Genomic DNA, 12,161 nt, shown 5'->3' with positions numbered 1-12,161 from the left:
TCATCCCAGCAACAATAGATCTTCAACAGCAACAACAGATCTCCAATCATCAAGCAACAATAGAAAGCCTCCCTCAACAGTAGATCCCTTTTGGCAACAATTGACCTCCCAGCAACAATAAATCCCTCTCCAGAAACAATAGACCTCCCCAGTAACAATAGACCACCATGCAAAAATAGACCCCTCCAATGACAATAGATCCCCAGCAGACAGCATTAACAGACCTTCCAGCACACCCCAGCACCTCTTGCCATTACATATATTCAGTGCCGTATGTGCCGGAAGCGTTCCCCCGTGTTCCTGCGGAAAAAAGCCCTGGTCTTTAGTCCCCTCCTTGCCTTTTAAGGCACAGCTTCCACACTTCAGGTTTTCTTTAGTATCTCCTTTGAACATAATCCAGACAGATTGTATGTATTTAAATATAATGAATTGTTTTTTTCATAAGGTAACATAGCAAGGCCATGGATCACTTTTTCCAGGGCGCTCAGCCTTTGGCACCTATAGGAGGACAATTAGGTGGCAGTCTGAACACCGTGGCAAAACGTAGTTGTGGCAAAATTGCGCTAACAGTGGGAGGGGCTTAATGTTTGAGCCAACTCACTAAGTACACAGAACTATGCTACAGGTCTTGTACCCAAATAGTTCATTTGTCCATGATCCATGGTCAGCAACAGTTGCAATAAAGCAACTAAGAACCCCAGGGGAACCTGGCCTGATACACTTATGTGGGCTGTCTTTTCTCCCTTTGCGGTCTCCCAGCAGCTATCTTTGCCTGTCAAGAGTCCCGCTACACATGTCAGTTGGTGGGACCAAAGTTCAGCTGCTAATGCAGCCAGTCAAAGTCCTCCATTTCCTGCCACACTGTCCAATCAGCAGTGGGGAGAAATAGGCTGCTATGTTGAGAATGCCCAGGCCACAAGACTCCCATGGCCACCAGCCAAGGCAATTCAAAGGAGTAAAGTGGGAGAATTACTGGACCCCCATAACCCCCACCTACACCCCTGAATATAGCACACCTCTTCTTTTACTATATAACCCTAGATCATTCTCTCTGTAATTGAAACACACAGCAGGTTAGGCTAGAAATAATATAATAGTTGTAATGAATAGCAAAACAATATATACATGTTGATATCGGCATCCTTTTAATGAAATGAAAACCACAGAAGCCAAAAGGGAACAGCTTATCTTTTAATAAACAATGGGCACCTTCATATTTCTGAAAATAAAATAGGTCAACAAAACACTTGCTCAAATAGCGTGGGAAAGGGATTGAGATCTTTTTCTGTTTTATTTACAGTAATTGCATTGATGGGAGGTACGTAGGGCACTATTAAAGTATCTGTTCTACAAAATATTGTCTATGACCAGTGGAGAAATTATAATGCATCTGTCAGCTCTTGAATGTTCCACAATATACGGTATAGATTGGTGAGTATGTGGAGGAATACACCTGCAGTATGAGTCCATATATCGCATAACCACCATATTGAATGACCATGGACCTATTGGTTTTCGAGTCTAAAGCCTTAACCACTCGGCCATCAAAAATGCTTGACTGCCAGGATTCTAGAGCCGGTTCACACCATGCCATTGACAGAATTGACCCTGTAGATTAGTGGCCAAGTAGAAGAAGGTCCGCCGTAACCTGGTGATCATTGGTAGTAGGGCCCCCTCATACTAATGCCAGGGAATCCTGTAGGTTAGTAGAAGATGGACCATCTTAAATTGGTGATCATTGGTAGTAGGGACCCCTTACACTGATTGCCAGTGAGATTAGTGATGAGTGAAAGGAACACTGCCCTACATTACTATTTAAAGTAGGGCCCTTTACACTGATTAATTATATCACAGAAACCCCAATGCACAAGGAAACACTTTCAGTACATAATATAAGTGAAAATTTGCTGCTGTGCACCAGTGTTATACACCAAAATAACAAAAATAATATATAAACAGCGCAATCAAAAAACCTCATTCAATATATGATATTATAAATCAGTTATAAATATTGTGAAAGAACTACTTGGATATAGTGTTCAAAAAAAATTATTTAAATTACTTGTGTCCACAAAAAATATTTTTACAAAAGTCCTTTCATCCCAAAAAAAATTTTGATATAAATATCTTTTCCCAAATAAAAGTGCTTCCACCATCCACCAGTGTGAAATCAAAATCAACCGCACTCACCAGATGTTTGTGAGTTTTGCGCATTTTAGAATTTAAGGGATCCTAAACCCTTAATTAAATTTAATTAAATTAAACATATCAAGGAAGGAGAAAGGGTAGGTATACTTAATAAAAAGGAAAGTAAATATTTAGTACCTAATGCTCCAAGAGTGCCGGTTATATATCAATTGCCTAAAATTCATAAGAATTTGGAAAACCCACCTGGAAGACCCATCATTAGTGGCATGGATTCCCTTTTTTCCAGATTAGGTGAATATGTTGATACATTTTTGCAGCCCCTGGTTCCTACTGATCTGATTAATTTGCTTAACCACTTCCCGACCAGCCGTTGCATATAAACGGCCGGACTGTGGCAGTGCAGGGTCGGGTGGCCGTTTATAAATGGCCTCCCCGCACCCTGCTTGTGCGCGCGCAGCACCGCGATCCGGTGCCCGCTGTGTCCTCCGGACACAGTGAAACACAGATCGGCGGACGGGACCACTGTACGAGGTCCCGATCATGTGATCACTGATTGGCCAATCAGTGATCACATGCAGAGCAGTAAGCGAGATGTCACTTGTGACATCATTGCTTACTACGTGTGAAATCTGTGAATGATCACAGAGGTCACATGGTACAAGGCTATTCACAACAGCCTTGTACCATGTGACAAGCTGTGACCAATCACAGCTCACTCAGTACTTCTCAATGAGTGCAAGAATGCAGACAGAGAGAAAGAGAAATGATTGCTCTTACATCCTATATGGGTGTAAAAGCAATCAGTGTAAAAAAAAAAAAAAAAAAAATCTTCATCACCCCCCACAAGTAGTACAGTGTCACCATGGTGACACTGTACTGCTAGGGTGACAGTATGTAAAAAAAAAAAAAAAATAATAATATAAAAAAATAAAATAAAAATGTAAAAAAAAAAATTTAAAAATTATAATTTTTGGTTATAAACTAATTTGGATTTTTTTTTTTACTAAAAAGATAACGGAATAAATTTTGGCAAAGATGTATGATGAAATATTATTTATTTGCAAAATTTTATTAAAAAAAACACTTTTTTTCATAATTTTTGGACTTTTTCATTTACATAGCAAAAAAAAAAAAATTCCAGCAGTGAATAAATACCACCAAAATAAAGCTTTATCTGTGTCAAAACAATGGTAAAAAATTCATTTGGGTACAGTGTTGCATGACCGCGCAATTGTCATTCAAAGTGTGATAGCGCTGAAAGCTGAAAATTGCCCTGGTCAGGAAGGGGGTAAAAGTGTCCGGTCTGGAAGTGGTTAAAGATATCAGAGAAGAAGGAGATTGCATCATGGCGAGTGTTGATGTAAACTCTCTCTATACAAATATCAGACATGGTGATGCATTGGGGTCAGTAAAGTGGGCTTTGGAGACAAAATCAGGAATGAAATCTGATCAAATAGATTTTTTACTTAAGAGCCTTGACCTAGCTATGTCGTATAATTTTTTCTGGTATTCCAATAGGTTCTATAGGCAAACAATGGGCGTGGCTATGGGAGCAAAATATGCGCCGTCAGTGGCGAACCTGTTTATGAGCAAGTGGGAAACTTTTTTTTTGGATGAAAGGACTTTTGTGAAAATAACTTTTGTGGACACAAGTAATTTAAATAATTTCTTTTGGACACTATATCAAAGTAGTTATTTCACAATATTTATAATTGATTTATAATATCATATATTGAATGAGAAGGTTTTTTGATTTGCCCTTTACACTGATTGCAAGAAGGGCCCCTTTTCACTATGGTCAGTGACTGTAGGGATGCTGTGGATCAGTGGTCAGGGGAAGTTGGACTATCTTACATTGGTGGTCAGGGATCGCTAGCAGCTATTAGCTTTGCTTTAGAATTTCTGTCTATAATCTATTTATCTTTACTGATAAAACAGGGAATAATGAGGCTCCCAATCTCCATGGTAGGTTACTTCCAGGCACCAGGAACCAGACAAACAGTAGTAGTTTATAGAAAGTGGCTTCACTTGTAGAGTAAAACTCCTAGGCTTCCCTAAAGGCCTCTAACACTAAGAAGATTATTTGTAAAACATGTGTTGGACAAATATTACACGCCACATTAATATAGGCTGCACAAATTCTGGCTGTAATTTCTATAATAGATTAATTTATTCAGGAAGCAGCTCCATCTAGCGGCCATAATGCAGTATGACTTTCTAAAATACCTCAATGAGAAAATATTCCACAATTTAGCCACTAGATGGAGTTGACATTTATAGGAATTGATCTATTTCAGAATTGATGTGTGTGGCCTACCTGCATTGTCGAAAAGAGTGTGCATATGTGCATTGTCTGTATATCATTTAAAAAAAGATTTCAGGCTGAAAAACAAAACTCTTGGCTTAAATAAAAAATTTTTTATGTTTGTTTCTCAGATAAGAAGTGCAAAACAAGCTAATGCCGAATGTTGGCTGAATATTGAGAACACGAAAATAGCAGCAGACGGCTTTAAAGAGAAGTGAGTTTCCATAGTAATAGGTTTCTGCTATTCAGACCATGTTATGCATGACCACCCTGGGTGTTGTACAGATTACCAGAAGCTCAAAGGTTTCTCTGTGTGATGGATTGGAAGAATGAAAAATAGAACGGCTGACCTCCCTTTAAAAAAAAAAATGGCCAGAATCTGCAGTGAAACATGAGAAAACCTAGTCTAGAAAAGAATATACGGCCTTGTATTAGCTTTTGACAATTGTTCCATTTGAGCATGCTCTACCTAAAGCAACTAACTGGTGAAATGTTTAGACAATTTTAAAGGACCAGTAAAGTTCATTTTAATTATGGATGGAGCTGGCTGAAAACACCAAATGGCTTAATTTCCTGGGAACTCTAGTGGTGAACTCTCCCCAACTATAGTCATTAACTGGGTTTTATGTCTCTGTGAAGTCTTTTTCCCTTTGCTACTGTCAGGGAACGAGAAGATCGCTGCGGCGCATGAATCTGCACATGCGCAGGATTCCGACAAGGCATACAGGCAAGCGGGCACTAGGACCCAGGAGCGCCTGTCACCAATGACGGCGCAAGCAGGCACTAGGACCCAGGCGCGCCTCTCGGCGCTGGGTGGGCTATTTATACGGGCCACTGCAGGATCCAAATTGCCATATGGTCTTATTCCTCTGCCTGTGTTTTCTGATCCTGAGTTGTTTCCTGTTGCCGAACCCAGCCTGCTCTTGACTATCGTGACCTTCTCCTGCCCTGACCCCTGGCTTGACTCTGGATATTCTTCTGCCTGCTCCTGATCATTCTGACCTCCTGTTGCTGAACCTGGCCTGTGACTATCCCTCTGCCTGCTGCTCTGGTCTGTTCTGCCTTCTCGGATATCGAACCCGGCCCGCCTGACTCTTCTACCTGCCACACGGATCCATCCGCATCCTGCTCTGGTCTGCTCTGCCTCTTCACGTCAGGCTCACTGCTAAAGTACGTGACACTAGCGGTCTCCTCTACCGCAGCTGGGCATACCTAGGGGCCACGACCTGGTCTCAGCCTGCTCCAAGTCCATCCCCACCATCAGGGGCTCTGGTGAACAAGCAGACTGGGACTTAGACCCCGCGCCCTGGGGAAACCCCAAACTGTGGACCTATAGAGCTACTGCTAGAGTCTTGACAGTTACAGCTTAGATTGTTCTACATTAAAGACCAAATCCAACTAAATGTTTTTATTTTTAAATGTTGGACAGATTGGGGAAGAGTTAAACTTACTGTAAGGTCCAACTGAGCACACAGGAAGTCAAGGAAATCACCATCTTTGACACAGGCAACAATAAACCTAGAAGCTCTACACCCTTCACCACTCTTATGTGAGGGCAGGGCCAACTCGCCCTACATGTTGGGTCACCTTCTCGCTTGCACGCGTTTATCAATGCCCGGGACCTGGCAGGGTCATGTTCATGTGAGAGTCAACATTATGGCAGAACTCCATCTTAGAGATGAGCAGTACACTGTGTGCAGCTGGATGACCTACAGAGTCTTTCAGTAAAACGTCTACACACCTTTACTCTTCAAATGTTTCATTTAAGGGGGACACTACTGAGTCTATGCCCTCTCCACCAGTCCAGCATATCTCTTCCACCTCACTCCTAGTGATAGAATGGGGTCCCGCCACGCACTAGCGCGGTTCTCATGTTTGCATTTCTTTAACTCCTTCTCTTTCCCATACCATGTGGCAAGGTGCTTGAGGTCTCCTTACCATAGGTTCGGTCTCAGTCACTGCTTGGGGGAAGCAACCAAACAGAACACTGACTCCAGTTCATGGTTACCAGTGGCAACTACTCTCCTCCATGTTAACCCTTTATAGTGGCCTTCCTCTTCTACCCTGTGTATACTCTACAGGCCCTGCTCCTAAATACGCCAAGTATCTTCATGCACCCCTTTGTAGAGACTTCAGACCAAACTCTTAAACAGCTCAAGAACTTTCCTGGAGTTTCTGCAACATTACAGACTATAGTCCAAACACAACTTTTCCTAACTATCTAACAAATGTCTGGCTGCCCAGACATAGCTGTCCCGGTGGTAGTCATAAGTGGTAAAAGTTCTTAAGAGGTAGGTTCCCGTGTGAGCAATTTGCAAGAAAGTGGGGACATCTTCACATCTCTGGTGGAACCGCACTTCTTTCCCATGCTCCCTCCCCCCAGCCTCCCCAAGCACTACTTTTACACTTCCCAACTTCATACAAAGCTAGCAGAAACAAAAGGTTTTGGTTGGATTTGGGCTTCAAAAACAGATAGGGGGAAATCTGATATATTGACCATGATGGGTGTGAAGACCTAGGAACTCAACGGTAGTTCCTATCAGAGAGACATAAACCAACCTTAGAATTTTTGAGAGACAATGACATAGAGCACTTTCAGCCAATCTGACCAGCTTTGGATTCAAAATAATACAGGCAAAAAAGAAAAACTGAACCATCAAGTATTGTTTCTTGTGGTTCACCATTGTTTCTCAAAGTGAACTCTTTGTTGACCTATACTGTATGGCTCATGTCAGACAAGCAATTTTTTGCCAATGTCATTATTCCAGCAACAGAATTGATAAATATGTAACTTACATTATCCTATGTAGAACCTAAACCAGCTGTATAGTGTTCTGCCACTGCTGCAGTGCGAGCAATTGAGTCTCAGTGGCTTTTATAACATTAATAAAACCAATTACAGATATTCTCCTATCATAAAAGTACACGTTTAAATAAGAAGATTCATACTCTGAATGGTCTAGGGTCATCAGTGGTGTACTCCCAGGTTCAGTGTTGAGACCCTTACTTTTTAATATATTTATAAACGATATGGGGTCTAGGATTAAAAATCCAATTTCAGTCTTTGCAGATGACACCAAGCTGTGCAGTGGAATAACGTCCTTACAGGATGTCTTCAACCTCAATTGTCTGTGTAGTTGGGCAACTGTATGGCAAATGAGGTTTAATCTTGATAAATGTAAGGTTATGCTCTTGGGGGCTAAGAATATGCATGCTTCATACATACCAGGGGGGGGTACAACTGGGGGAAACAATGGTGGAGAAGGATCTGAGAGTTCTGGTAGATCACAAGCTTAATAATGACATGCAATGCCAAGCTGAGGTTTCTAAAGTGAGCAAAATCCTCTCTTGTTTTAAAAGAGGTATAGACTCCAGAGAGAGAGATATCATTTCCCCCCGGTACAAATCATTAGTAGGACCTCATCTGGAATATGCAGTTCAGTTTTGGGCACCAATTCACAAAAAGAACATTGAGAAACTGGAGAAAATACAGAGAAGGACAACCAAACTGATAAGAGGCATGGAGGAGCTCAGCTGTGAGGAAAGATTAGAGGAACTGAATTTATTCTCATTGAGAAGAGGATATTAAGGGAGGATATGATCAATATGTATAAATACATCAGTGGTTCATATAGTGAACTCGGTGTAGAGTTATTCACCCTGAGGTCATCACAGAGGACAAGGGGGCACTCTTTACGTCTGGACGAAAATAAATTTAATCTCCAAACATGGAAAAGTTTCTTCACAGTGAGAGCTGTGAAAATGTGGAATAGACTCCCTCAAGAGTTGGTTCTGGCCAGCTCAGTGGATTGCTTCAAAAAAAGCTTGGCTTCTTTCCCTGATACACATAATATAACTGAATACTAACATTTATAGGTAAGGTTGATCCAGGGAATATCCAATTGCCTCTCGGGGGATCAGGAAGGAATTTTTTTCCCTGTAGGAGCAAATTGGATCATGCTTTGCTGGGTTTTTTTGCCTTCCTCTGGATCAAGTGTGGGTATAGGATTATAACTTTTTTTTTTTAAATGGTTGAACTGGATGGACTTTTGTCTTTTTTCAGCCAGACTAACTATGTACCTACGTAACTATGAATTTCAGTGATTTTACTGTTAGTGTAAGTGACAACAGAATTGCCAGTTTGGCATGGAGTTAATGCCAATTGCACAATATCCTGGCATTTTTTACCAGTTCTCAGTGGCAGAAATAAACAAACTGATCAAGCCAACCTCTCACTAAATCTTTAGATCAATGGTTTTCAGTTTACAAGGTGTAGGGGGTCTCAACTGTAGCCCCTAGAGTCACCAAGTGGCTGCACAAAACCATCAGTATATGTAATGCTAAACAATTAAAGAACACAGACTCTGATCTGGTGATCAATAATATTATAACCCCTTTTTGAATCAACATTCCTGCTACTGACTTGTGGGCTCCAAGGGCTGCATGACAAGCACCAAAGTACTGCATCCTAGGGCCACAGGTTGGCCAAAAAGTTAGATCAATTTAGGGTGTCAGCAGAATCTTTTGTGGGTGGTGTCCAGGGTCTGACAAACCACTTACCTTAGTAATTTCAAGTGCCTGCCCAGTGATAGTTCCCGCCATAGAAGTCAAGACAGAAAAAAGGCCAGCCCAGCACGCAAATAGTTGAAAATACTTAAAATGTGTTGTCCATGTGGCCATCATGGATTTCCTGGTAGAAAGACTTATACTACCCCTCAGTTGCTTTTAGATATTGCCTATTACTCATTCTCTCTATTTGAGTTAAAATATAGTCAGAATTTCAGCTCTCCAGCATCAAAAACTGAAATATCAGTATTGTGTGTACTGGCCATTTAAAGATCAGCTTTCTGATAATCCCAAAACCTTTCATCCTCACCAAAAATGGACTTTTTAAGTGCCCCTCTCTGTGACCAATCCCCCCGATGGGCGGGGTGAAATGCATGAGATGGCATGTCCGGAGTGATGGCTGAGGCCAGCTAGAGCCCACATCGCTTCCTGGTTGACTCCTGGGCAGCGGTAGAGTGGAGTCCACCCTTCCTCACACTCAGCATGTTTCTGGAATGACTCAGGACGCTGCTCCCCTCTCTTTCCCTGCCGGCAGGGTGATGGCACCTCCTGTCCAGCTTTGAGCGGCACCACAAGTTAATTACCAAGTCTGCCCCTTTCTGATACTCATTACATGGCAAAGAAGCTCATCCTAGGAGGGGTTTTATTAATAAACTGCCACAATAAATGAGAAATCGGTTCACCTGAACTTGCATTTGCCATCAAGCAAAACAATTCACCTAATTAGTGCTCATGTACCCAATATTTTTGAGAAAGCCTTGAACCATCTTAAGATACCTGCTTACAGTTCTTCACACTTGACCTTTGAACAGCAGTATCAGTAGGATCCAAAGGCTATCCCAATTTTAGTTGCTATTTAGGGGACAATGAGTCCCCTCTGACCTCAATTATCTAAAATAGGAACCTATATACTATTATTATGTAGCACCCTCCTAGTCAGCTATGGGGAGCTAGAAGGAGGGATAAGTAGCAGCCTGGGTGTAATAGCTAGCAGGGGTCAAATTGTGGTCAGAGCTGAGAGGCTCTGCAGACCAACCCTCTGGAATTTCCCCCTGCTCTAGAACTTTGGAGAAAGGTCTAGAAGCAGTGGGTGGATCTGAGGAGTGGCTGGTCTTTACACCTGGAGGATCCTGACCAATTGCCAACAGGAGGTTTCACAAGGGGCCAGGACAGCCTTTAAGAGTAGCTGAGTCTGGTCAGCAGGGGGAGTTGTTGGAGGAGTTCAGGGGGAAGCTGGAAGATGGAGTGAGGTTGTAGAGAGGAGCCTGTGAGGAGGCCCAGATAGAGAGGGGCTTACCTAGAGGCAATGGAGCTTGGAAGGAGGAAAGCTCAGACCTTCACTGGCCTCCAGAGTAAGGACCACCTGTGTAGCAGGGAAGGAGCAGCCCAGCTAGAAGGCCTGGTAGCAGCCACCAACCCACTAGCCGCACAGGAGAAGGACTGAGTGAGTAGACCTGCACCCCCTGGACCAGAAAGGGAAAGGAGGTACTCTAGTGGGAACCTAGATTAGCCTGACACCCAGGACTGTTTCATTAAATTTGTGGCAGATACTGAATCCCTTGGGATTTCTCCAGACAGCTGGGTAAAGAAGATGGGTACAGGAGATGCTGGCTAGCTCTCCAAAAGAGACTGGTTGCTGTAACCACTGTATATTGTTCAGGAAGTTGTCCTAGGTTTCTCAGTTCCATTGCGTATTCCATACACCTCTTACCCTATCCAGGTTGAAATCCCCTAATAAAACATCAAAACAAGCTGGCTGTGCAGGACTATAGGGGGGCTCAAAACTTCAGCAGCTCCTAAGGGGGTAGTGCTACAATTAAATACTTTAATAAACTATTACCTCATTTAAGATCAGTTTGATCTCCGTTTGTGTTTATTTATTTTATTTAAATTATATACGGGGAAATATAATAATTGTAATATAGAGTCTTCAGAAGGCAAGTATAGAAGCAATGGGGTTGTGGCTCTCTCTGGTAATGGTAATGGTAGTTGATGTAGTCCAGGGTTTCTTTTCCAGGGTTCCATGGAAGGAGGTTGCTAGGGGTTCCTTGAGCAATGAGCAATTTGTGCCTCTCAGATAAGTTTCTACTAATACCATTGATTTTTTTCACTATCTTTAAGGGGGAATTCTTCCCAATGACTAAAAGTGTAAGCAGTCTTCTTCCAAATGACCATCATACTAACCTATCACGAGTTGTAGATATAGTAATTTTTAGCAGGGGTTCCCTGAAACTAGAACAGTGGTGGAACTACCAGAGTCGCAAAGGTTGTAATTGTGACCAAGCCCTGGTGTTCCGCCACTGTAGGGGCCCCAAGAGCCCAGACTGTGGCTCCCCAGTGGGTTTGCTGTCTGCAGTGGTCTGAGCTCAGTCTCTCTCACACAGCCGAGAGCCAGACAGTTCCTCCCCTTTGCATGGCCAGGAGAGGAAAGAGAGTGTAAGGGAACTCTACAAGTTCAGATGTAAGGAGATTTCTGTGCAGATCCAGATGCAGGGGAAACTCTGCAGATTAAGATGTAAAGGGGAACTCTGTAAATTCAGATGTGAAGGGGAAATCTGCAGATTCAGATATAAGGGGAAACTCTGTGGACTCTGATGTAAGGGGATAAATATATATATATATATACACACACACTGTGTATATATATATGAATATATATAGTGTATGCTACTACAAAAAAACCTTGCTGAGCGCAAGTGTTTGGGTTCGGCTTGAAGAAAAGGTGGCAACCCTACAGGAAAGGAACCCGCTGAAGAGTATGTGATGGGTCACGCTGTGGGATATTATTAAAGGGTCCCGCTATAGGTGTAAAGTGCCCCAGGATCAGTGGGAAGGACCCTGACTCAGGGGGCAACCCTGAAGGTTCTAGTTATGTCTCTGGACTAGTAATTTCAAGGGTTCTTCAGTGTTGAAAAGGTAGATAAATGCTGATTTAGTCTTTTGGGTAAAAGAAAGATGTCTGAATGTTTTCAGTTAACCAGAACTGATTTCTTAAGATGAAAGCTGAGCTAAAGAGGTTTTCAATGTTTTCAGCCAGGGAGCTGGTACGGTTTAAACACCCAGGGTCCAAGGGATCAGAATTTAGCAATGTCAAGAAGACTAGGCATGTTTTTCTAAATGCTATTTTTTCTTTATTTGGTGC

The 12,161-nt window shown here is 42.3% G+C and overlaps 1 protein-coding gene across 2 annotated transcripts in view; it reads left to right on the top strand.

The window, feature by feature from the left end:
• LOC149464455 (keratin, type I cytoskeletal 12-like) overlaps positions 1 to 12,161 on the top strand; it is a 35,152-nt gene that overhangs the window by 9,284 nt on the left and 13,707 nt on the right. For both annotated transcript variants that reach the window (XM_089674424.1, XM_089674425.1), the window contains exon 2: positions 4,585 to 4,667. In XM_089674424.1, the coding sequence (XP_089530550.1) occupies positions 4,585 to 4,667 (83 nt within the window). The remainder of the gene's footprint in view (positions 1 to 4,584; positions 4,668 to 12,161) is intronic.

This window comes from Staurois parvus, unplaced genomic scaffold, assembly GCF_062004578.1.
Source record: "Staurois parvus isolate SC_StPar_1 unplaced genomic scaffold, SC_StPar_1.0 ptg000151l, whole genome shotgun sequence".
Taxonomy (NCBI): Eukaryota; Metazoa; Chordata; class Amphibia; order Anura; family Ranidae; genus Staurois; species Staurois parvus.
This window is presented reverse-complemented; position numbering and strand designations above follow the sequence as displayed.